A 26,957-nucleotide genomic window follows, 5' to 3' on the forward strand; every position below is an offset into this window, starting at 1 on the left:
TTTGACAACTTGAAAGTCAAACATGCTGTGTCCTTGATTAATATGGAGTTTAATGGAACCATAATTTCTAGAAAGAATAACTTTCACTCAAGTTGAACCCAGTTTAATTTGACTACAGTGCTGTCTTAAACTCTTAATATTTTGCTACGAAAATTGGAAATAATCAATAATGTTGAGATCGGGAATCTGGGGAGGCCAATCCATGTCTCAATATCAAACATGCCCAAGGATAATATTTTACATTGATTCTTAGCTGTTTTTTAATGCTTAAACGATTCATAGCTCAGTGTTATGTACTTAACAGAGAAAACTTCCTCTGGTCAGATACAAGGACTCATCTGAAAATGAGTGAAAAATTAGCCAATGTCCAATGATAAATGTTGAAAGACCTTCAGAAAGCTTGGAAAATTACGAAACATGCAAGAAAGTCTGGCTCCTTGGGAGTGCAAGAGCAGCTGGCCCTCCGCCAATTACCAAGGCTACTTGGAGTAGGGCTGCTCGATTATGCCAAAAATGATAATCACGATTATTTTCACTGAAATTGAAATCTCGATTATTTGACGATATTTATTTAACAATAACAATGTATTGAATAATGGCTTTGAAGATTGTCAAAAAATAATATAAAATAGTGTGCAAATACTGATAACAGTGCAAATGTTTGCAATATAAAAAAATAATGAAAAATGTAAACATTAATGTTTAGTGAACTTCAAAATACTGCATAATATTTATGCATACAAATAACCAAATATCAAGGCAAGGTGTGTAGCCACACAATGCACAATTGCATCAAACTGACATTGAGGTATGGCAACTAAAGTTGCTGCTCCTTCATTGTTTGATCGTATGTCACTTTGTGAGCGGTCTTCAGATGACTGAATAACTTTGTAGTGTTGCTCTGTGGTGCAGCTACGACACCGTAGCAAAGTTTACACACTATGTCTACTTGATCCACGTCTGACTCCGCGAACCCGTAATGTTTCCACACCACTGAAGTCGTTTTACCTCTCTTTTCAACCAACGGCATTCTTTCTTCAGCAGCCATTATCCTCCCCTCTCCAAATAACTTCTGCTTAGCTTTCCGAGCTTTCCTCGGGTCCTCTTAATTGTTGTGACGCGTGTTCGAAACGCAGAGAGGTGCGCTCGATTTGCCACACGGAGCAGCGCGAGAGTAAAGCACGAGGGAGGTGCTAATAATTGGCTCAGTCATTTTTAATGATCGTTGAAAGCCCAGATCGTAATTTAGATTAAAATTCGATTAATTGAGCAGCCCTAACTTGGAGTACATCTAGAAGATGCGAAATGTAGCTACCGTCACTGAAACTGATGATCACCATGGGAGCAGTGATACCTGAAGCCTTGGAAACTGCGAAGCAAAGACTCACATCCTTGGCCAGCCACTTGAAGAGGTATACCAGAGAGCTAGAAGGCAGGAGAATAAACCAGTTGTACTCCACTGAACCATTCAAGGGAGAAGGACACAACCCATAACGGCAATGCTCAGTGGCTAGTGGCTCTAAGAGCAGACCACAGCATCCTTCCTGAACAGGATCCAGGATCCATGGCAGTGACAGACATCCAAGAAAAGGTCCAGTAAGAAGCACCAGGCTCTAACATGATTCATACTGGCTGAAGAAGGTGACTGCACTGATGAAGCAGTCCTACATGACACAACAAACATCCATGAGTACATCAGGAAGATGGCCACAACTGACCGCATGCTTAGTGAATACCTCAGGAAGCAGAAATCCGAGAAAGAAGAGGAGTAAGAAGAAAAAAAATCATGGAAGGTCAGCCCCCTGAACGGTATGTACCATCGGCAGATAGAGGAAGTGGCTTATATCAAGCAATCCTACCAGTGGCTGGACAAAGCTTGACTATCTTTCATTCCAGAGGCTCTAATTATGGCAGCATAGGAACAAACTCTGATCCATAGAGGCTGGGGTCTACCACACCAGGCAAGACCCCAGGTGCAGGCTGTGTAAAGATGCCCCTGAGACAATCCAGCACATAGCAGCAGGTTGCAAGGTGCTAGCAGGCAGGGCATACATGGAACGCCATAACCAAGTGGTCGACAAAGTATACAGGAACATCTGTGTCGAGTATGGCCTGGAAGTCCCAAGGTCAAAATGGGAGACGCCCTCTAGGGTGGTCGAGAATGTCCAAGCTAAGATCCTGTGGGACTTCCAGATACTGCTGATGGATAACAAACTGGACATAGTAGTGGTGGACAAGCAGACGAAGGCAGCTGTAGTGATAGATGTAGCTATACAGAATGACAGCAATATCATGAAGAAGGAACACAACAAGCTGGAGAAGTACCAAGGGCTCAAAGAAGAGCTCAAGAAGATGTGGAGGGTGAAGTTAAAAGTGGTCCCAGTGGTAATCGGAGCACTTGGTGCAGTGACTCCCAAGCTAGGCGTCCAGCAGATCCCAGGAACAACATCAGAGATCTCTGTCCAGAAGAGCGCAGCTAAAATACTGTGCTGGACCCTCTAGCTCCCAGGCCTCTGGTAGAGGACTTGCGCTTGAAGGATAAAGTCCGCCCACAGGGGCGAGAGGGGAATTATATATATAGTTTATGTGCATGTCTTGTGATCTGTAAATTACCAATGGAATGTCTAATCAGTTCTCTGCGTTGTTCTTCCTGAATTAGTGGTAATAAGAAACACATCTGACGCCATAATTCTGTCAATAAAATTTTGTATTAACTCTTTTTGCCTTTTCACCTGATTAGAGTCATTGGCTCATTGAGTTTGGCTACCTCCACTGGGAAATATTCTATTATTGGAGTTTTAATACGAGTTTCCAACAAAAACAACTGCAGAAGTTACAAAAATGAAACTCATAACTTTACTAATAAAATGCTGCTTGGAGCTATTTGGTGTTCATTAGGAAGCAGCAGGTCATATTTTCTCTTTTGTCACTTTTTCCTGCAAAAAGGTGGACTGTAAAGAGATTAGATGAAATTAAAGAATTCAATCTGTGTTCATATTAGCTTTGAATTATTAAGCTTTAATGATTGAATATCTGATAGAGCAAAACCAGTAGGGCCATTTTTAATGATCATTCTTCATTACCTTGAATAGACTCCTTTTTTCCTGCCTTCAGTCGTCAGATAAGTGTGGTTTTACAGAGTTTATGCACACTGGATGAATTTCTAATTTTTCACCAAAATAGACTGAAGGAGGTGGGAGGGAAGGAGTTCAGAATAATTTACTGATGGAATGCAAATTTTATAGTTGATTTTAAATAACTTATTGATTATCTGAGTACACAAAATCATCAGTGTGAATTTAAATGACGGGACATATAAAATGCTGCTCTGGCAGCATTACCTGGATTCTCTCTGGTACACCTGTGCTGTCCATGCGACTCGCCACATTTACAGTGTTCCCCCAGATGTCGTACTGAGGTTTCCTGGCCCCGATCACCCCAGCCACCACCGGGCCGATGTTAAGACCTAGGAAAAGAAATTAATATAGAATAATTAAAACTGCCAAACAGAGGTGCAGGTTAAAAGATATGATGTATATATCCTACAAAATACAAAAACCAGATCTCAGAATGTAAATAATTAACCTGGATTTTCAATTGTTTTCAATTTGGAAACTGGTTCTTTAGTTCCAAATTGGCAAATCGGTTACTTTTACTGGAGCTGTAGTCAACAACAGTCTTACACTCTGCAAAAAAACAGTGCATCCCTGCACCATTTTTCTTTCCTGCTACCCACCTATTTTCATCTTGAAGTTGTTAAAGGAGTGTTCATTGATGTATTTCATCTGGTCCATCAGCCTCATGGCGTAGTCAGCGAGAGCACGGATGTGTGACCGCCCGACCTTGTCATATGTGGAGTCATTGAGGCCGGAGGCTGCCATGTATGTGGAGCCGATAGTCTTGATCTTCTCCAGCTGGCGGAACTGATCCTCGCTGATGATCTAAGGATAGCAGAACGGAAGGGTTGTTCTATCAGTGGCTATATTTAGCAGAGTTTTGGGTCCATTGGATTCAATAGTAACCAAATAAACACAGCAATCAGTAATTGGACGTTATCAGAGCTGTTGTTCTGCATTCATACATTCAGACAGCTTCCAACTGGAATAGTTCAGATCTTACCTCATCAAAGTCGGCGATGATTTCATTAAGCAGTCGCAGGCACTCCACTCCCTCGTTGTTGCCCTCCAACTCTACATAGAACTCGGAAAAATTACTAATAGAGGCAAACATAACTGCAACACACTCGCACGACTGGTAGTAGAGCTCATCGTTCCGACGTTCCCGCTGCAGGAAGTGAGCAGCCACGTCTTTGGGAAGGATGTTGTGGAGTAGACGGCGGTTGTAGGCTTGCAATTCCTCCATCTCCTCCTTTTCCTCTGTGGCCTTGTGATGAGTTAGAGAAGAGGATTAAAGATTAATACTCCATTTACAACTGGATGGATTTTTTATGACATTTGGCACAGATATTGAAGATGCCAAGAAGATGAATGCTAATGAATTTGGTGGTCCCCTAACATACTATCTCGCTCCACCAGCAGCATTCAGTAATATATCCTGACATGGTAATCACCACTAAGTTGTTATTTTTTAAAGAAGGTTCAGGAAAAAACCCTTTTACCTATCACTAAATGCAGTTTTCTTTACTTTGTTTTGGTATCTCAGCCTCACAAAACTGCAAATGGAGCTTGAGACTCACAGCCTTGTTTTTTACTAACCATTGGTGACAGCAGTGAGCTGGAAAATAGAGAGCCCTCCAGCAGCTTTTTTAAATAAGTTTTTTATCCACTTGACTGGATTAGCAACTACAAGCAGAACAGCCTGCTTCACAACCTTCAAAAAATGCCAAAGAAGCCATGAACATCCCTTAAGGAATGTTCTTATTGTCAAATTGATACTGTACTGAATATTATTTGGTTATTACACACACACACACACACACACACACACACACACACACATATAGACACACACAACCTGTGAAATGTTTGTACTTTCTCAAATAAGACCAAAAAGTTTCTTAACAACAGAATTTGGTAAACTACTTCAGTGTTTATTGGTGAAGCAATGATTCATGTTAGGGGATGCAAACTTTTCAGAGTCACATTTTATACTAATCTAGGTACACCTAAGTACATGCTTATAATTACGAGTGTAACCAATCTTACCAAGCCAATAAAACACGCTTGATTACTGAGATTAAGATCATTAATCATTGTCAGCAAGTGTGAACACCTCTATGAAAGCAGAAGTTTTAGCAGTTTGTTGGTCCTGAGCAGTCAGGTGTGTGTTAACACAATGCTACAGTCTTCCCAGAGTATCCAAGAAATCTGCTTGACCATTCTTATTATCCATTAGAGTCCCTAATTTCATTTTTGATTTTCTTCATAGCCAGTTCAATATTTTAACACTAATGTTAAGTCTCCATGATGCATTTTTCAATCTGATATTCAGATTTACAGTTAGATGAATAATATTATGATCAGAAATGTCTCATGTTGAGCACTTGTTCACCCTGTATGCGTCTACATGGGAGCAGAGTCTAGGTTTGCAAAGCTGCATCTGACCAAAATGCACATCGCCACCTCATTTCAGCTACCAAGCACGGTAGCGGTGGTGTTTTGAATTGGGCTTCTTTTGCATCCACAGGACCTGGATCGAACATGAACTCCTCTGTACGCTAAAGTATTGGAGAGTCGAATGTGAGTCCATTTGTCCAACAACTACAGCTTGGCCAAAGTTACAACAGATGATGATCCACAAAACACCAGTAAATCTACAACAGAATGGCTGAAAAAGAAAAGAATCAAGGTGTTGCAATGGCCCAGCAAAAGTCCAGACCTCAACTCAACTGCAATATACTGTAGAGAGGGGACGGACTCTGTGATACTGCCTATTTGCTCATTTCTACCAAGCTTTAAAATTACAGCACTTAATTGTTCTCATTGGCTTCTGATTCCAGCCTTCACCTTAACAGGATGTCTGACCCACATTTAAAGTTAATTTGTTCTTTATTCCTATTATCATCCTTTAAAGGAACACAGTGAGACATCATTTGCATTTCTAACAGATCTATGCACAACTGTTGTGTCCATGCCTGTTTAAATATGTATATTTTCCCTGTCATGCTGATGACGATATTCAGGTACTGCCTAGCCTCATCACTTCTCAAATCACCAAACATTTTCACTTAAAGGAAATAAATGGAAATCCACTTCCTCCTGACAAAGTCTAAATCAACTAAATCAGCTGTTAAATGCCACATTTTAAACCAACTGCAGCTCATTTAAATCATAACATTCTGCATCAAGTGGCAAGTTGGGCTTGTTGGCATATTAGCTGAGTTTATTTTCTTTCAATCCCAAAATGTTTTTGCATGAAATTAATTTCTTAGCACAAAATAATAACAGTGATTCCCTTCATAAAAATGCAAATTTATGCTAAAAAGCACACCAAATACGTATCTACAAAGTCACATAATGACACTTAACACGGATACCAGGAGGAAAAAAAACCCAAAAACACTTTTTAAGCACTCAGAGGCCAATGGAATCATAACTAGACAAGGGAAAGGGGCAGCAATGCGCTATAGGTTTTGTTAACTCTTGCTCTCTCTCACACACACACACACACACACACACACAGACGCACATACTAACCTGCAGTTTCCACAGGAAGTCAAGCCTTGCTGTTGACTCCACCTGCTGGGCGTGAAGGTACAGGGCAAGGACGAAGACTGTGATCACCACTGGAGTCATGATCTTTAGAGGCACCTTGTCTACTCCACACCTGGAGGTCAGCACATACACATATTAGTATTACAGATAGGTTTTATGCCGAGTTACCCAGCTACCACAATCACTGATATATGCAGGTATTACACAGAGTTAAAGACGTACTCTGCAGGAAAATAACATAAAACACAAAAACAAGCTGCCCTCTAAATCTTGGCTAATTAGCGTTAGCATCTGTTGCCAGCAGGTCATTATAGTTCCATTTGTGCCAGTGGAGTGATAATGATGCTGTTAGCGTAAACAGATGACAGAGACCGCTTTGGATCCCACCATCAGTCTCACCTTGTTCCATTCATGGGCTCACTGTGAGGGAGGAACAGAGAAGAGCCGGTGAGCACTTAGAACATCTGCACACCTTCAAAGCTTTAATCATTACAGCCATGAAATGACACACAGAGACACACACAGGTGTAATAAAGAGACTCACGCGCTGTTGATGGCATTGGCCATGACCAGCAGGTCCTGGTTGTCAAAGAGGCTCACTTTGGGCACCTCCATGATGAGAAGGTAAAGCAGTTCGATGAAGAGCATGAGGAAGAGCTTACCGATGCTGCTGACCTGCAGGAAGACGGAACAGGCCAGCAGGCTCAGCAGCACGCAGGACGAGAAGTACTGAGGGAGAAAATGCAAAGAGACTATTGTTTAGTGGCCAGACTTTATATGCTGCAACAGTTCTGACTGAACAAGCCGCATCTGGATGAGTTATAAAACACACGATTAACCCACATTTTCACTGCTTAACTTCTAATTTGAGTTAGAGTGTGCACACCAAATGTTAACATTTACAGCTGCAATTACCCCCACTTAGCACCCATTTGTTCTGCTCCCAAAATTTCGTTTCATGTCAGAAGTCTCACATTGAAATCTTACAGTTACATGTGTGTATGTGTGTGTGGTGTTCAAAAAGCAATGCAGTACTTTGTAAGACAAATTTTACCCAATTTTAACCATGTGTTTGCTCTAACAGTGTTAAACACAGCATTTTGGAATGATGGTATACAAGGTGATTTCATTACACCATTCGTCACAGCAGAAAGCATTGATTAGATGTCATAATGCTCATTAATGTTCTATAAAGTACATAACTTGTTTAAGCACATGCACTTCTATCTTTTTATTGCTTGTGTTTTATCGTTGCTTTTTTATTGCTTGCAGTTTTAATATTGTTGTGCATCACCTTGAGCTACAACACCTGGTTGAAAAGTGTTGTATGAATGAGATTCTGCCCACATTTTATCCCTATGTGGCAAACTTGGCAGCAGCACCTGAGTCGTATTTGTGTCTTATTTAAGTCCTGGACTTGTGCCACTGGCTGTTGTTCAGTTTAGGATTAATAACATTAATTTGCACTTATGCGGACAGCCCGCAGGTTATCCATCAGCTCCGGTCTCTTCTGTTTCACCTCACTGCCCAACCAGCTGCAACAGATGGCTGACCTACCTAAGCCACAGTCTTGTTCTTCGTGCTGTGTTTGCTCGTACGGATTATTGGATCAATGAGGTTTGCTCTGTAATATTATAGGGTTTTTACATTACAATATAAAGCACCTTATGATGACTATTTATATTATGTTATGCCCATGGTATTCAGCTGGAAAAGAGTGGAGGGTCCACTCTGGGTCAGGGAGGAGTTGCTGCCTAAATGTGGAGGAATTTGGGGTCTTGTTTACAAATGAGTGCAGCGAGAGATTGATAGATGGACTGGGGCCATGTCACTGTACCAGTCATTTGTGGTGAAGGGAGAGCTGTGCATAAAAGTGGAGCTGTTGATTTACGGGTCATCTATGTCATTGATGTTCACAATCTCTGGGTAGTGACCCAAAGAGACACACACAAGCAGCACAAATGAGCTTTCTCCGAAGGACAGCTGGCCCCTGCCTGAGAGAGGGAGTGAGGAGTTCAGTGATTCAGGAGGAACCTCTTGGGCACTTCTTGGGCGAGGAAATCCAGGCATGTCCTACTGGGAAGAGGTCTTAAGGGTAGACCCAGGACTGGAGAGATTATGCATCTCAGCTAGCCTGGAACCACCTTTGTGTTTCTTCGAATGAGCTGAAGAAAGTGGCTGGGGAAAGGGAGGTTCGGGCTTCTTTACTGCCCCCGTGACCTGGCCTCAGATAGTGGCAATGGAAGGAAGAATGGAAAAAGGGATGGATGGTTGGATGGAAGGAACTTAATTGATCTATTAAGGCCTGATGTAATGTACTTTAGTGAGTTGACCAACAGATTTTAGTATTTAAACTTCAACTGGCATTTTTTGAAAGGTTATCTTTTGGCTGTACTTTTTTAGACAAATCATCCGTCTAACTTTCCTTAGTCTTCAGCAAACTTGGATCTTCTTTTCTTTGTTTGTTGTATCATACTTTAAAAGGATACCTGTAAATTTATTGATGAAATAATCTAATAAATAAAACAGATAGGCAATAGATAGAACAAGGCATCTGTACCTCAGGAAAGCTGCAGATGAGGCCATCATGTCCACAGGGGCTGTGTTGTGTGTCCAGGGTGTAGTTGAGGAAGTAAGCATGGCAGGCATTGACACCGTCCAGGCTGATGTTGTGCTGTGCTTTGATGCAACTCCACAGGTCATGGCTGCTGCACGTGAACTAAAAAGGGTCAAAATTATTGCGAGACTTTTAAATCCAGACACTCAAAAGCATCATAGTCAAAAACCTCTGCGGCTTGAAACATTGACCCATGACAAGAAAATGGGAATTTGGGAATCCTGTTAATGAAAACTTACAATGTTGACGAAAGCAGAAAGAAAGACGATGATGATGGTGAAGACACCAACCAAGGTGCTGTTTAGTCTAGACTGAACTATTCTCTTAGAGAGTGTCTGCAGAGGCACTGGGAAGATCTGGAGGACAGAAGAATTCCAACAATTAATATTCAGTTTTAATTGAATTAACTGACTTCATTTTCTCAGTCACTGGTTTCCAGTTTGACCATGCTTTTACAGCTCTGTGTAAAAAAGAGGCTCTGCTTTTTTTATATTTTGTTTTTTAAAAAAGAGCCATGACTCACCGTTATGAAAACCTTCAAGCAGCAGCTCTATTTTTCTCTTCTCAAACCTTTCCCATTTCTTATGAGTCATCAACAGCAGAAAGAAAACTGATCGACAAAAGGATTTACGGTCTCACTGCAAATCTTATTTGACAAGGCCCACTTTATAGAAACTTGTGGAAGAGATTTTGAAAATTTGCAGACTTATTAACTCCAGAAGAATGTACCAGATAATTACATTAGAGGCAGCGTAACAAAGTAATCAACTGAGCTGCATGCTATTCTGTAACTGTCTTTATTACAGCACAGCGCCCAGTACCCCTGTGTTTACTGAACAGGCACCAAATACGCAGCTGAAGACGTAGAGCAAAAAGAACATCAGCTGCTTCTGTTAAAGCACAATCTGTTCTTTGCTAAAGTCCACACAAACAGATCAAAACCGAGAACAGAGGGAGGAAACAGCTACCTAAACATTGGGAGATTGATAATATTTTACTAAAATACTATTCCTTAAGTTATCCTATGAAATGCAATTTTTAAAAAATGCTGTGTTAGCTGTTATTTAAAAATGAAAACTCCATAACATTTGACTAGGATAACCGTGTGAAATATCTTCAGTTTTTACCTGATATTTAGAGTCACAGGCTTTGTTAAAGGTACAGAGTGTAAAATCGCACCACTAGACGCAAATAGATTGCAGTCGACTGCGAGTTTTTAAGGATATCCTAAACTTTTCTGTGGGTAAACACTGCTGTTAGCCTCTGTTAGCTTCTGTTAGCCTCTGTTAGCTGCTGTTAGCTGTCGTCAGTGAAGTGTATCTAACATAGTTGGACTCTGATACTTAGTGAATAAACTCTGATACAACGTGTGATTGTAATCCGGCTGTCACGAGAGGGAAAGTTGGATTTTTAGGACACTCAAGCCGAACATTAGCTTGTATAATGTTAGCTTAAAACCAGCTGCTGTTGTTCAGCCGGCTCATTGTCAGCTGTGTGTAGATGAGAGGATCGCATGTCTAATGTGCTGACAACAAGTAAGTGCGACAGTCATGAGTTAGAGCTCTGTTTTCAGTTCAGGGGATGAGGCTAGCAGTTAGGAGGAAAAGGATGATGTTTTATTAAGATGCCAGTCGTGCTGTCTCTTTCCTTCATGTTCACCTTCACATACTGTAAGCATGAGCCTTCATATCTTGAGCCTGAAGGTGCAGGTATGAATTAACATTTGCCTCCTAATGAATTCCTATGAGTTCTCTTTTCCCTGCCTTTGGCAAACTACACATGTGGCTGGTCTCTAGCCGAATAAATAAAACCTGATTTGGTGGAACCGAGATGTCCATTTCGGCAACTGTGTTGAAGATAGCGAGGCAACATAGCAGCTTCCACAAATTGGAGCCTGCTCCTATTTATTTTAATGGACTAATTCTAAGTTTATGAGAATGCATCAGTTTGTTGGAATTACATATTGCATGTAAGTACCTACTAATTAATGTATATTTATGGGTACAATAATTTTTGTAACTCAAAAAACAATAATTGCACCTTTAAATATTGATCAAAGAGACTGCTGACAGTTTATGTTGTTGCTGTTGAAGTTTATAGTCTAGTAACCTTAGGCTAATATGCATAAAGTTTTATAGAACAAAGTTGAACAAAGGCTCCCTCCTGTGAATAATCTTGTGCAAGAATACAGACAAACTACAGAAACATGAAACGTATCCTGAATTATGTCAGATAAAGTAAATATGAGATGGAGCAGCTTTTCTCAAAGACTCACATAAACACGAGGGAAACTTAACAATTTTTAATTCATATAATAGATACGCACCAAGGGAGTCTGTTGTAAAAATGTAACAGATTCTGATCAAAAAGAACTTCCTTTGAGGAGAATATCTTTCATTTTCTAGATGAAGGATTCTCTGACCACAATTCATAACAAGTACAGCATCCAAACCACAGCCCGATAAAACATTTAGATTTGTCTGAACGATGTCTTACGCTGAACTGAACTGAAACAAGGCAGCTATCTTATGGGATAACATTCTCATAAAAGCATCTATAATCGCTTGTATTGGTTATCACTTTGCCGAATGCCTTATATCTGCAACAAATCTGAGCAAAGCTCTGAGTTTCTCTGTGTCATTCATTACAAGCAGAGACTTCTCACCCCAAAACAGCAGTACACAGCTGAGACGAACATAACAGCCGTCAGGATAATGAGACAGGTGATGAAGAAGCCGATCATCAGTCTGGAGCTGCAGACAACAAAGAGATTGGATGTGATTATATATCTACTGCAATATTTATTACTCTGCAACTCACAGTCAGTGTGGCATCTGATAAGTTAACACTTTCTCTTTATAGTCTACGACCTTGTGTTAGTGTAAATACTGTGGAAGTAAACATCTTACTCGTGGGTGTGACGGGAATGAATAACACCAAAGAGAAGAAGCATTAAGATTAAGAGGGTAGAAGCGATTATAAAAATAGATTAAATAACAAGGGACATGAGATGTGAGGAGGCAGCCTATGTGGGACTTTAAGGAGAGGATTAAAAGACAAGAGGGGAGTGGTGAGATGAAAGTACTGAGGAGAAAGGTTAATAAAGAGGCAGGCTAAAGAAGATCAATACTGAGAGATGGGCAGGGAGAAACCTCTGAGTGCAGTTTGCAAAAAAAAGAAGAGAGAGAGGAGGGCTCGCTTTGAGACAAAATCTGACAGAGCTTTAAAATCTGGCCACTGCTCGGGTGCAATTATGCTGATTTTGATCTGATATTCTTTTTTATTACTCATCATCTTTTATTACTCGTCTATTCAGCGATTCATCTTAATAAGTCCTGTTATAAGGATAAAGGCTGAAGAATTTGGAAGAGAACTTGGAACAGACAGCATAAAAACTAAAGCAGTGCCGAGGTTTGTAAGGCTCCGAACCCTGAACGCACACACTGATCACTAACAAAGACATAGTTTCTAAACAACTTATTAAAACACGTATTAGTGCTTATGAAATATAAGCAGATAATTATATTTGCTAATTAAAGACAGCTTTTGGGATTATACCTTGGGATTATATTTTGGGAGTACTATTTAGAAGACCAAGCAATTCAGTTTCAACTTGGAGCAACTTCTTATATACACACCTACTGGCCACTTTATTAGGTGCACCTTGCTAGTACCAGGTTGGACCCCCCTTTCGACTTCAGACTGCCTTAATTCTTCATCACTATCAGCCTGAACTGATGATGCAGCACAGCATGGATCATGTTAACACCAAATTTGATTTTCCAGCAGAAACTGAGACTCATCAGACCAGGAAGCACTTTTCCCAGTGTTCTTCGGTAAGCCTGTGTGAACTCCAGTCTCAGTTTCTTGCACTCAGCTAACAGGAGTGGCACAATGTGTGGTTTCTAAATTTACAGTCCATCTGCTTTTAGTTTTAATGTGCAGTGAGTTTAGGGATGCTTCTTGGTTTTAACGACTGGTTTAAGTCTTAATATCAGCTTACCATTCTCCTCTGACCCCTGGTGCCAAGTTCTCCCAGAGAACTTCGGCTCACTGGATAATTTCTCTACCGGTATTTTTTTAAAGCATCCTGTGTCAGCAGATTCTGAAATACTCAGACCAGCAACATTCGGAGTCACCTTTTATCCCCATTTGATGCTTCTTTGAACTTCAGCAGGTCGTCTTGACTGTGTCTAAATGTCTAAATGCTGATTGGCTGATGAGTTATTTGCATTAACAAGCAGCTGAACAGGTGTACCTAATGAAGTGGCAAATGTTGACCTACTCCATTTTGATTGTGTAAAGCAGTAGTTCTCAAACTGGGCCTTGGAGACGCCTGGGGGTCCAAAGCCCATGGCCATGAAGTTCACAAAAAATTTGCAATGAATATTAAAATTGTGCTGCATTATTAAAAACTGCATTTAGACCAAAAGGAATATTGATTACCCCGTCCCACCCCACCCCCACATTATCTTTTATGTATATTAATAAAAACCTTTAGTAAGAAGCGCTCTTTCTCCAAAGTTCTAGTCCTAAAAGTTTATCTGATTTTAATATATAAATGAATCATGTAGCCGTTTAAACTCACTTTGTGTACTCTGGACCGCTTATTTATTTCATACAGTCGAGCTACAGTTGCTTAAACTGTAATCAGAGTAAACTTTTCAAAGTTGCAAAGTAAATTTCAAACTTCCACAGTCCTGTCTGTGTATTATTTCCAAGTGTTGACTCACGGTGGCACGATGACAATCTGGATGAAGCAGATGAAGAGAAAGACGAGGGAGGCGCAGGCCACATAAGCCCCAAACCTGGAGTCCACCTGTTTGGAGTACTGCAGGGGAGAAGGAGACAGCAGTTCAGCAGTTGACACGGACTTTTCTTACATTCTGTCCCTCTGACGGCATGAGGGGAGAAAAAAAACATACAAAACAACCAACAAGATAAAAAAGTATGAAAAGTCTGACTTAATTATGTCTCTCCGGGTATTTTGGAACGAGTACGTCAACACCACAGACGCTTGTAGCAGAGATATACTCGAGTCAGACATAAATCACAAAAATGAGGAGTTCACACTCGACATGGGTTTAACTAGTGTAAGCCTCAACTTTTATTTATTTATTTCTCTAAATACTTTCTCTTCATTCGGAGAATCTGGGAACGGCTGACATTTAGCGCAGATGACATTTAACTCCGTCAAGATTTGAGGCTGCTTTGAAATCCCATTTGAAATTAGAAAGCAAGAGCTTGAAATACTCAAGCTTTGAACCAGTCAATACTTAAACTGGAAAAATAAAGACAACAAAATGTAAAAATATGACAAGAGTTTGAACAGTTGATTCTCACGAGCCCGCAGAGCACAGGCATAATTTGTTCATGCAGACGTTAATTCTGACTTAGACTTTCGGATTTGAGAACAATGCCTGAAAGACAGTGAGGTTTTCAAGTGAGTATTGATATTTCAAAGCTGAAAAGATTGTTTCGTGATGTTTGTTGAAGTTTAAAAAAGAAAAAAAATTGGTTATTGGCGTTTGACAGCTGAAAAGAAAACCATGTCCCGATATCAAAAAACTACTTACGATCCTTAAAAATTAAAGAAATCTTACCAACTGATCTATTTTTGGCATGTGCAGCGGCTACTCAGCTGCTATCCTGCAAAAAGCTTATTTTACTAGAGTATGGCCAAGAGAAGCTTGTTTCCCAAACTTGGAGATATTGCTGTGCCTCAAAATCAAACTGTGGATCAACAGGATTTAAAGTTTGTACACGAGCCTAAAGGCAGAAGTGGTCTGACAGACATGGAACCGGAGGCTCTCCAAAATTCCTTCTGATCTCGCTTTCACCGTACACGAAGCAAAAACAGGACTCAACTCTTTTTCCCTTTTTCCTCCCAAATTCCTTTTATAACAACCCAGCTGCAAACCTCTTCTCAGCCTGCCATTCACTGTCTGAAGCAGTTTCTCTTCTCCATTTAAACCCCTGCTTCCTCTCTTTCTGTGTTATACTTTGCTTTTGAGTGACTTCCTCGAGGGACCGAAAAAGAGAGAGCTTTTTGCACAAAGAAGATTGCTTGTCACGGCCAATTATCTTTTGCTATATTGGCAGTCGGACTTTGTGTGTCCGTGTGTGTGTGTGTCTAACCTTTTTCTCCAGGTCAGGCTCTCTGAAGGTGAGCAGGAATTTCTTGACGTGTTCCGAGCGCAGACGGTCGATGCTGCGCGCGTCGATGGCCCGGCCCAGAAACTCATCCACCTCGTCCTCTGGGTTTAGGTTTTCCTGTGTGTTTCTGAAAATAAAATGCCTGAATAAAACAAGAGGAGACTGATTGACATTTACATCTCACGCCAAGTCAACAAAGACTGTTTGGCTTTACTGCAGCTAAACTTTTTGATCCACTGCTTTCTTAAAGAACTTGTCTGAAAATCAAGCCAAAAGACTTTCTTTATAACTATTGACTAAACAGAAGTTTACTAAAACTGTTAGAGGGTCACCTTAACAACCCACTGTAACCTGAGGTGTAGCTGCAAATAGGAAATCATACACAGTGCTGCGATCTGATTTCTTAGGGGTTTTTTTGTGCATAGATCATCAAATTAGTTTTCCTATTAGACAGAGATAACCTTTTTTGAAAGTTGAGTTCAATTCAATTCAAGGCCTGATTACTACAAGACCTGAAGAATTAAGAAATCCCTGTTTGACAAAGTGAGGCAGACTCAGAGATCTTAAAAAATGGCAACACAATCATGCCACAATCTAAAGAAACTCAAGAACATATAAGTGATTGTCATACATCAGTCTGCAAAGGACTACAAGGCTATTTCAAAGGCTTTGGGACTCAAGTGAACCACAGTGAGAGGCATTACCCAAAAAAATGAGAAAATGGAAACAGTGGTGAACCTTCCCAGGAGAGGCCAGCCTAACAAAATTACTCCAAGAGCACATTGGCAACTCATCTGAGCGCTCATTGAAGAACCCAGAACACTATGTTAAAAACATCTAAAGTTCAGAGTTCATGATTCACAATGACAAAGAGACAAGACAAAAATAGCACCCATGGGAGAGTCCCAAGAAGTAAACAGCTGCTGACCAAAATGGAAACAAAGACTCGTCTCACGTTTACCAAAAATCGTCTTGATGATCCCCAAGGCTTTTGGGAAAAGATTCTGTGGACTGATGAGAGAAAATTTGAACTTCTTGGAAGCTTTGAATCCCATTACAGCCGGCATAAACCTAGGCCCAGTCAAAATCTGCACTTAAATCTGATTGAGATGCTTTGGCATAACCTTAAACAGGTCAATCATGCTCAAACTCTCCTGGCTGAATTAAAATAATTCTGCAAAGAAGAGCGAGCCAAAATTCCTCCACAGCAATATGAAAGACTCACTGCCAGTTATTGCAAATGCATGATTGCAGTTCTTCCTGCCAAGGCTGGCACAACCAGTTATTGGGTTTAAGCAGCAACTGCTTTTTCACATATTGTCAGGTAGAGTTGGATAACTTTTTTCCCTTAATAATTGAACTTATTATTTAAAAACTCGATTTTTTTTTTATTTCTTTGGGTTATCTTTGTCCAATATTAACATTAAGTGTGAAAACTATGGAAGAAACAGAGAAGTTAGGAAGATTTTTCACATCTCTGACCTGAAAGATCACTGCAGCCCTCAAACTTGAACACTCAGATGAGACAATTTGTCTAAAAACAATCACTGAATCCGCAAAACGCAGATTCACCTACATATAAAATGCATTTGACGGTTAGTCTGGAATACTGTGTTTGGATTTAACAATACCCAGAAGTTGAGCGATTGGAGGCAGAATTTTAGGAGTTGTTAAGTAGTTAATCGGAATATTTTGTGTAGACATGTCTAACTTTAAAGGTTTTATCTTTAAAGACTTGTCAGTTTCAGTGCTGTACTTTAGCTCTAATCAGTGGCATTTGAGGCCTCAACAAATCAGAAAGAAAGGATCGGTTTGTCTCTACGATGTCAAGTCTTAACATATGTTACATCTAGTGATTTTAAGACAGATGGAAACAGATTTCCAAACTGAGCTGTGACATCGTATCCAGTGTAGCAGTAGCAGTTGACGAAAAACCCAGCATGTACTTCCTCTCGACTCTAAAAACCTGTCAGTCTGCATAAGAAGTAAGATCTGTGCTGTAGCCCGCGGCACAGGCAGAGGCTTGGATGCTGCAGCTCAGTACAAACTCACAGATACAGAACTGTTTGGGAGGAGAAGAGGAGGACAGCTTCTCCATAAATGACAGCTCCTCTTTGATCACTGAGAGCCTTTGGGTTAAATATCCCTTCCTCTGGCTTTTTTTTGTAAGTCCTGGATGAAACAGTTGATACTGCAACACATTAAGAACATAAACTCTGTCCAGCAGCAAAAGACTCATGGAGTCTCATAAAAATCAAAGATCTTGCACATCATCTTATTATGATGCCATTTATTCTGACTTTCCAGCTAAAATTACCAGTGACAATCATATTTGTGTTTCAAAGTGCTTCTTCTTCTCTTTCAGCTCATTTTCAGGATCATTGCCTATTGCCTAAGGCACAGTAAGAACAAGTCCTCTAAGGTGGCACACAGACAAAGGACAAAACAACAAGCACAATGAGTCACTACTCACTTGTCTTTGGGGTCTTCAAAGCCCTAAAAGAGAGAAAGGATAACAGGAAACAGGATTTTTAGAGCAACATGTGGTAAAGGTGTTTAATCTTTTCAAACCAGATTGGTTCTGCTTTCTTTTTCTTTACAGCTAAATGCTCTTTTAATACAACTCAGAACAATCACATCAACATATCTGGTGATTCACTCAATGAAAGCATTTTTAAAATGATAAAATGAAAAACAAAGCAAAAATATCCAATGTTCTGCAATATTTAGAAGTTGTCATTCTACATTAAATATCTCTCATTCTGCAATGTTTGGACTAAACTGCTTGACGATCAGTGTGTGCTCCGTCTGTTTTGACGGTGATTTAGAACAATTTTTTCAGAGACTTCATAGATAACAGTCCAAGCAATCTCCCAAGACATCTTCAGCTAATGAAAGGTACCTCAGCAGCAACAACAACACCCCCCCCCCCTGCCGCCGCCGCCGCCACATGGACAAGTTATATCACTACAGTGGTTTAGATCCTTCCTGTGATTTTCGGGATTTATATACACCGCTTAGAGGCGGTTATTGCTTCGGTTGAACCTTGCTGCAAATTATTTTAATTTTCTAATTTTCCTTTTCAAACTACATTAAGGAGCCTCAGCCTATCATCATTCCTCTGATTGAAGCTTGTTCAATTTAACTTCACAAATAATGAGCAACCGCAACGCTGCCATTAGACAGCTATTGGGGGCCTGATGACATAATGATTACCCTGAGCCAAATGAAAAATAAGCTTAAAGGGAAAGGTTCGCTGTGGCTGGAAACCAGCAGACATGGGGGGAAAAATCATCCAGATCACTTCAGGTATGAACTGAATAAAAGACATTTGCATCAAACTCAGCTCAAGATTTGGACCGTTCACCCATTGTCAGCTCTGTTCGGCAAAAAATGACGGCTATGATTAACGTGAAATTAAAAGTTTTTACCAGGTTTTGAGTTCTTGAGCAGAGATAAACTGACAGAATGAGCGAAATAAGAAAGATGTGAGAAGTGGAGGTTTTGTTGTCGAGCAGAGATAAACAAGATGTTTCAAATGTTATTTTCACCCCTTTTTTCAACTGAAATGCAAAGATCTATAAACAAACAGATGCAAAGCACACAACTTTAACACTTTGGGTGAGCTGTCCTGCAAAATGATACAGTGTGCTGTGTCATGGAAAAAAATGTAATATATTTTTTTAACTGTTTTTCATTATAAAGTCACATTAATCATATTTTGTTACTCAGTTTGTACTATGTTCAGATTCTCACTGTCATTAAACTATTTGGCCATATTACAGCATTTCAGAATACCAGCTTGCAGATATTCAAATTGCTCTACCTCCCTCTTGTGGCGAAACACACGAATGACTATGCTGAAGAAATATTCAGCACAGCTAACCCCTGCATGAAAGTAAAGGGGGAAAAAAATCAAATAGGAAAAAGTGAAAGGTAAAAATTAAATTATTTGCATTCCTGCCTGCTCCACTGCTTCCTGTTTGCAAAAGCAAGAGGCTGAATGGGCAGCAGGAGTAGAAGTACATGTGTAAAATCCTGAATACCTCCAAAGTCCATTCTGTGTCTGACAGACATAACCAGGTTTCCTCCCGGCCATATAAAAATCCTCCCTCATGCGCTCTGTGCATATTTGATTCCTTACTCTTTACAGCTCTGTTTCAAAGCTCGCTCCAGAGCTTGCTGTGATTAATGAAGACTATAGAGATATGAAGATATGGAGTGAGAGAGTAATAGGCAGAAAGAAAACAGAGGCTGACAATGAAGGAAGGCAGAGCCGCAGCAAATAAAGTTGATGTCAAAGCGTTCATGTTTCTGCAAACTTTTACAGGACTTTGGTGACACACTCATCTGATATTAGGAAAGAAAAACAACGCAGCTGCTGATGTGATGTCAGGACAAGTAATTGAATGTAGTCATCCAGGACGATGAGAGATAAGGCGATTTTTGTGCTGAGCAGCCTTAGCTCTAAGTGCCAGAAGGATCCAATGCAAATCAATGCAGCATTAATTTGATGTTGTTTCTTTTTTTTATGTGCACACTTGTTGCAGCATTTATGCTACATAGAGCTCCAAGTCAGCTACAGAGCCCCCTGTGGGTCACATAAAAATACAAAAACTAATACTTAACTGTGCAGACAGTTTATTAATGAAAAGTTTATTAAAGCAGAACAGATGTTTCTTTCAAAATAAAAGCACACTGGTTAAAGAGTTGCTGAACCAGATGCTGAACCCCAAGTTGTTTCCGATGCTTTGATCACAGTGGGATTGTTACAAAGAACTAAGATGTAGAAAAGGGTGTTTGTATATTCATAAGAGAGGTAAGTTTACTGTTCTGTCTGGCTGTACTCACAACCTGACATTACACTCATTTAGTAGACAGATCGATCCAAAATAACTTTTATAAAATGTGCTCAACCTACCTATAAACATGACCTAAATATTATTATAAAATATGTGTACCTGTTCTCATTCTATATTTTTGACATCAACCATTAAAGTGGTATTCTTGGTTTTTTAGTCGTGCATCTCTACAACACTGAGTTCAGTACTTCCTTATTTCCAGATTTTGATTTTCCCACATTGGAAGTGAATAAAAATATCCCACTGAAAGCTAAAAGATTTGCAACAAACGGCAAACTACAACTGTAAAGCAGCCTTTCCATTACAAAAGTGCAGTTCATTGATGATGCCACAAGCTGAGAAGGACTTAATAGGATGAGAAAACTACAGAAGCAGAAAAAAGCTGTGCTTGCAGTTATTTTTGCTGTTGTGGTTATCGGATTGATTCATCTTGTTATGTGGAACTAAAAGAAAAGGCACATCTCGCTCTCGCTCTCTCTGAGATGTTCCCAAGCATAGCAAGATATTACAAGAAAAAAATAAACCCGTTTTCCTTCTTGTGATCACGAGATACGTGCGGACAGCTTGGTAGCCGTGAAGACGACCTGGCTGTTTGATTCAGGGACTAAGTACGGGTTTGTTTTCCGGGGCGCTACAATTGATAGAGTAGATCAACACTGAATTTTCAGTTTTACAGAGGTGAGAAGGCTCAGCAAGAATAAAACACACGCTGCTACTTTTAAGTGGAGTAGCGATGAATCAGCCTGATGCACGTCAATAATAGGCTAATTATATGCATGGCCCATGAGGATAACAGCACAGGGAAGAAACAACCCTTTTCATTCCTCATGTCAATGAAATCATTAACTTGTTATTGCTGGAAAACCAGATTTTCTTTACAAGATATTTAACTGCTTTTCGCATGATAACATAATTACAAGCTGTTCTGTTCTCATCCGAGAGAAAACTGCTCTGGATGTGAAAAAAATGATGGAATTCACCTTTTACCAGAAACTTTTTGTGAATATTACCAATTTCGAAATAAAGCGTGTAGAACAGCATCCATTTCCACAATATATAACGTCAATATAAAAGCTCTGGACCTTATCGTCCTCTTTCCTGCCATAGATACACTGAGAGGTGAGTGGATTGGTGATATGAGAAAAACAGCTATTCTGTGTGTACATGTGTCAGGCATAGGCGCATCCATTCGCCGAGCGAGTCACTACATGAAGGCTCGGCTCAGCAGGAAGTGCTACGGTACGTAAATAACAATCAGTCTCGGTGAGGTTCCGTCTCTCTGCCGTTGCTACATTGCTGTTGTCCCCCCTGCACGAGTGCTCCTGAGAGCCTCTCGGATCCGGGGGTAAGGTGTGAGAGGTGGAGTGAGCTGCTGCTTACCAGGACTGCAGATCTCAGGATTATTGTTATTAACAACGGGTTGGCTTCATCACCAAATGAGAGCCAAGATGTGATATTGGCAGGAGAGTCACCTGGCTTTAGCACTCTAACAACACCAAAGACAGCAGCGCTACAAAGCAGACCATTAGAATGCTTTTAATCTATCGATAAACATTTGTTTAAAAAATCTTGTCTTACCATCCTCTTCAAATCTTTGGAGATCTGGTTTCCACCTAAATGGTTGTAAAAGGGACGGTCGGTCCAGTGTCCACTGTTGTGGGTGACAGAGTTGGTCCTCTGCCGGTTCATTTTGGCAATCATGGCCTTTTCCTCTTTCTGTAAGACAGAAAAAGCAAAGACAGGTTTTAGAAATAAAGTTTACACATTTTGCGAGTATTATAATAACATATATTAGGATTTATCACCTTTTATCAACTGCAAATTATATACTTTGTGAATATCTCTTCTATCCAATAAGATAACGTTATCTCACAGTGTTGGCATGATTATCAGTCGTGCGAACGCTGTCGCCAAAACCTGCCATGAATGTTGCCATAAGACAGAGTCATCTGCTACCAGTTTGTGAATGAAAGTGGTGAATCTGGGAATTCCATGCAATCGGTTTCTAAAAAAAAGCAATTAACTGGGACAAATCATCAAAAATGAAGTATCTGTTGGTGTCTCTGTAAACAGAAATTCACTCATGTGACTGAGCCTTGCTCCTGAATTAGGAAGTAGCTGTGTCAAGCTAAGTGTGTCCAGTGCTGAATGATTTTATTTGGTTGATGTAGGTTTGTTTGTCTGATACTATCTGAGGATGGGGGAACATAAAATAAACCCTCTTTTTACGGTATTCCCAGAGTATTTGAATTCAAAAATAAGCACACTCCTAAACCTTGTGGAAAGCCTTCCTGTTACAGCTGCAACGGTTGGTCCACATCAAATTTAAACCCTATGAATTAAGAAAGGAAAATATGAAGGCAGATGAGCAAATCCTTTTAGCAACGTTGAATGTCACATGACGTTCTCTAAAAGGCAATGTGTTTGGTCACAGTTGATAATTTGAATTGTTTTTGGTTGTTTTAGATTAGCCCTTGGCTAACTCTGATACATTTACAACAATGCACATCATCCTTGTTAATAATAAACAAGTAAAATAAGAAAAAATAAAAGAAATGCACAGGGGAAGTCAGCAAATTCGTAAGCAGATGATGATAAGGATGAGGGGCGGGGGGGGGAAAGAGAGCGTCCTTTTTCATTATGGCTCTTTGTAGCATAATGGCCGCTACTTTGGTACAAAGAGGTGTGTGTGTGGATGTTGGAGTTCGAGCCAGGAGTGGTGGGATCATAATGTGAATGGCTTCACCGACAAAGTTTTCATCCAAATATTTCAAATGTCGAGGGCCACTTTTAACTACGTCCGACAGCCAATTTCAACGAGACTCTCGTGGCAAGACATTCAGATGAGGCGGCTGATGTAACAGTTACATGAACTGGACTGACATCACACAGGAGACAAAACCATATTATATTTGTGCACATATGGAAGTGGCCCAGGTCAAATATATATCAGAAAAATATCAGAGGGTAATCTTCTCCTAAATGCAGAAGAAGAAGAAGTAAAACATCCACCAGCTGTAAAACTGTTACACTGATGAAAAATATTCGTTTTCTCCTTCTGGTGTTGTGTTAAAAGCTGGTTTCCTGAGATGGTAATCTGTAGTCATTTTATTTCTTTTTACTTCTGTTGTTAGATCTGCATCCTGGCTCCAGGATGTACTCACAAAAAAAAGAAAGAAAAGATAAAAGTAACCAAAATAATTAGACTGCACAGTCTTCCTTCTGTCTCCCAGCAATGAGCAGCAAAATGAGAAGACAATATCACTTCACATGATATGCTATCTTTAGTCGCAGCTTGTGATGATGCTGGAGGACAGAGACAGCTGATAAAAGTCTGGTCATAAACAAACTTGAGCTCACGCAGCGAAGCAGAGACGAACTCACTCTTGGATGAAACAGATTCCCGGTTTATAACACAGATGACAAAACGATCGGTTTTTCAGATTCTGTGATCTGGAGAAATGTCACATACTGTGATTCAGTGGAATTCTGGGATGTTACATTGTATTTTTTCAACCTTGACAGACGTGTGCTGTTGACCCTCGACCTCATCTTTAAATCGTGTCAGGCTAATTGATTATATTATATAGGTCAACAATGGGTTTCCTTGAAATTTAAAATTATTATTGAAAAATTCTGCAGCTACTAAATGTCAAACAGGATTAAAAAGCCATAAGAGCCATAAGAATAAATAATAATGTGTCCCACTATAAGCCATAAATTATAGCTCACAGAGTTTCTTTTCTGACCCCTAGTGTTTAATAATCAGTTGATGCCACTTTAAAGCACTTAATGTATTTTGATGTATGTATTTGTACTATAAAACATAAGTGAAATACCCTTTTCTGACTGCAGCCCACAATGAGGTAGGTTTCTATGTTGTGCTTCTTCAGGTAGGCATTTCTTTCTCCTCCTGTTCCCGGTTCCACATCATAGTCCCCATTCAGGTAATTCAGAGTGGCTTTAGTTATATGGATGCGCCTAAAATGAGAAACACACACACACACACACACACACACACACACACACACACACACACACACACACACACACACACACACACACACACACACACACACACACACACGCGCGCGTATTGATTATTCAGACACTGTATATTCATATCTACAACTCTGTGGGACTATTTGGAAAACCCAGCTTTTGTTAATTATGTAAAATATAAAACATTAAATGTTTAAATTGAGATATTTTAAACGTGAAAAATATTAGCACATTTTTCATTAAACATCTCAAAATAAGTTGGAGCAGGGGAAACAAAAAGGCTGGAAAAGTAAGTGTTACTAAAAAGCAACAGCTGGTTATCAAAGAACATCTTCAGAGATGTGCATTAAGCTGTGTCTCCAAATTGAGAATTTCAGAAAAATGTATTTTAACATAAACTTGCAAAGACTTTGAATATCTAATCATTTACAGTATTTTATATCATCCAAAAAAAATTTAAGAAATCTCTGTGTGCAAGGGACAAAGACGAAAATCCATATTGGATGCCTGCAATCTTCAGGCCTCAGCACTGCATTAAAAACGACCATGAAATCACTGCATGGGCTCAGGAGGCATTGTTACTTCCCCGTCCCATTGATAAATGCTGGCTAAAGTGTTTTTACGCAAAGAAGAAGCCACATATGAACATCCAGAAACACTGCTGTCTTCTCTTCAAAATGTACTGAGACAAAACAGAAAACTGTTCTGTGGTCGGATGAATCAAAATTTGAAATTCTCTTAGGAAAACGGTGACACCACATCCTCTCAGCTAAAGAGGAGAGGAACCCTCCATCTTGTTATCAGCACTCAGTTCCAAATACTCCATCTCTGACGGTAAAACTCCAGCTGGTCCTCCTCACTTCCCCGACGGTTGTTAAAAGAAGAGGGGATGCTACACAGTGGTACATCTTTTAGACGTTTTGCTGCCAACAAACGTTAAATGAACTAATACTTTGGCACATGCCACATTTTCTCAATATAAACAGGTTTATCACATTTGCAGATGATTCAATTATTTTTCTTCTTTAGGTTTTACACAACATCCCAACTTTTTTTAGAGTAGGGCTTGTACTTTGTAGGCAGTCTGAACTTGAATATCATTGGAGAGACGTACCCTGCTTTGCCCCCAGCTTCCATCTGATTTGCTAGCGTGACATCGTTGGACCAGACATCAAACTGCCACTTCCTGAGCCCCAGCACCCCACAGTGCACTCTGCCACTGTGGATGCCCACTCGCATGTTGACGTTTACCCCAGTCACCTCCCGTACCAGCCTGCAAATAAAAACAGAAAGCATTTTTTAAGAGATAATTTACAAGTTAAGCTTTTTTCTTCACCAGTGTGTTGATGTTATGGTATCCCAGGGATCACTTCTTTTTTCCAGTGCATCTTATATCCCTGCTTTTGCTTGCAAGCAACTTCCTGTTTCATCATTTTAATCCCTACACGCATACAGGATCGTTTTGACAGAGGCGTCTGTAAACTCATAAATGTCCATATATGTCCTCCAACACTTTGGGAATCATAACTTTCATAAACTAATGCCTGCATAAAACTGAAATCAAGGTTAAATGCTACAAAGAAAATGGAAATTATGTGATTTGGGTGAAATTGCTCTTTAACAGCAAATGTAATTTTTCTGCAACAAGAAGGACAACCACGACATTTAGCCTAATCTGAGGATTATTCATCTGACTCCACAATAATCATCTTAAAAACTGACAGAGAATATTTCTCACTGTGAAGTTGCAAAGACGCACTGACGACAGCTGACAACGTGGTCACAAACTGTAGACTCCAAGATAATCACTGACAGAGGCATTTCAAGATCTGACAAATGACCTGTGTAGGTAAAGCCAAGGAAAGAAAGAACGATGCACTTCTGATTAGATTATAACACCACGACAGTACAGGAGTAAAGGATCCTGGGTCTGGAGTTGTTTTGTAAACTATCTTCATGGTCCTACGGTCCTCTGTCAGGTATCTAATATTTGCAATATTACATAAACAGTGGGTGGCTGTAGCTCAGGTGGCAGAGCAGGTCAGCCACTAATCAGAAGGTCGGTGGTTCGATCCCAGACTGCATCCTGGCTGCATGCCAAATATCCTTGGGCAAGATACTAACCCCATGTTTGCCTACTGGTGGTGGTCAGAGGGCCCGGTGGCGCCTGTGTCCGGCAGCCTCGCCTCTGTCAGTGCGCCCCAGGGCAGCTGTGGCTACAATGTAGCTTGCTATCACCAGTGTGTGAATGTGTGCGTGAATGGGTGAATGACTGAATGTAGTGTAAAGCGCTTTGGGTCCTATGGACTAGAAAAGCGCTATGCAGGCCATTTACCATTTGGGAAGGTTACTTTTAAAATGTATTCCACTACAGATTACAGAATACATGCCCCAAAATGTATTCTGTAACGTATTCCGTTAAGTTACTCAATGAGAGTATCGTATTCTGAATACTTTGGATTACTTAATATATTATCATGCTTTTTACAGCTACATGAATGTACTATTGCTGTGTGATTTATTACTATTACTGAAGATCCGCGGCTCTGAATACAGTTACTCATATTTTGTATTTTAAATACGTAACGGCGGTACATGTATTCCGTTACTCCCCAACACTGTACATAAATTATATAAAAAAGAATT

At 40.0% G+C, this 26,957-nt stretch overlaps 1 protein-coding gene across 2 annotated transcripts in view; it reads right to left on the reverse strand.

The window, feature by feature from the left end:
* adcy5 (adenylate cyclase 5) overlaps positions 1-26,957 on the reverse strand; it is a 93,338-nt gene that overhangs the window by 972 nt on the left and 65,409 nt on the right. The window contains exons 6-20 of one of the 2 annotated variants that reach the window (XM_063497019.1): positions 25,426-25,584; positions 24,149-24,290; positions 21,888-22,025; positions 17,921-17,943; positions 15,430-15,574; positions 14,025-14,122; positions 11,957-12,044; positions 9,531-9,647; positions 9,235-9,393; positions 7,219-7,403; positions 7,074-7,094; positions 6,657-6,786; positions 4,120-4,383; positions 3,737-3,941; positions 3,342-3,466 (exon numbers count right to left, since the gene is read on the reverse strand). In XM_063497019.1, coding sequence (XP_063353089.1) covers positions 3,342-3,466; positions 3,737-3,941; positions 4,120-4,383; positions 6,657-6,786; positions 7,074-7,094; positions 7,219-7,403; positions 9,235-9,393; positions 9,531-9,647; positions 11,957-12,044; positions 14,025-14,122; positions 15,430-15,574; positions 17,921-17,943; positions 21,888-22,025; positions 24,149-24,290; positions 25,426-25,584 — 1,999 coding nt within the window. Of the gene's footprint in view, positions 1-3,341; positions 3,467-3,736; positions 3,942-4,119; positions 4,384-6,656; positions 6,787-7,073; positions 7,095-7,218; positions 7,404-9,234; positions 9,394-9,530; positions 9,648-11,956; positions 12,045-14,024; positions 14,123-15,429; positions 15,590-17,920; positions 17,944-21,887; positions 22,026-24,148; positions 24,291-25,425; positions 25,585-26,957 lie in introns of both variants that reach the window. The other variant, XM_063497018.1, reaches the window with a different exon arrangement.

This window comes from Pelmatolapia mariae, linkage group LG16_19, assembly GCF_036321145.2.
Source record: "Pelmatolapia mariae isolate MD_Pm_ZW linkage group LG16_19, Pm_UMD_F_2, whole genome shotgun sequence".
In the NCBI taxonomy this organism is placed as follows: domain Eukaryota; kingdom Metazoa; phylum Chordata; class Actinopteri; order Cichliformes; family Cichlidae; genus Pelmatolapia; species Pelmatolapia mariae.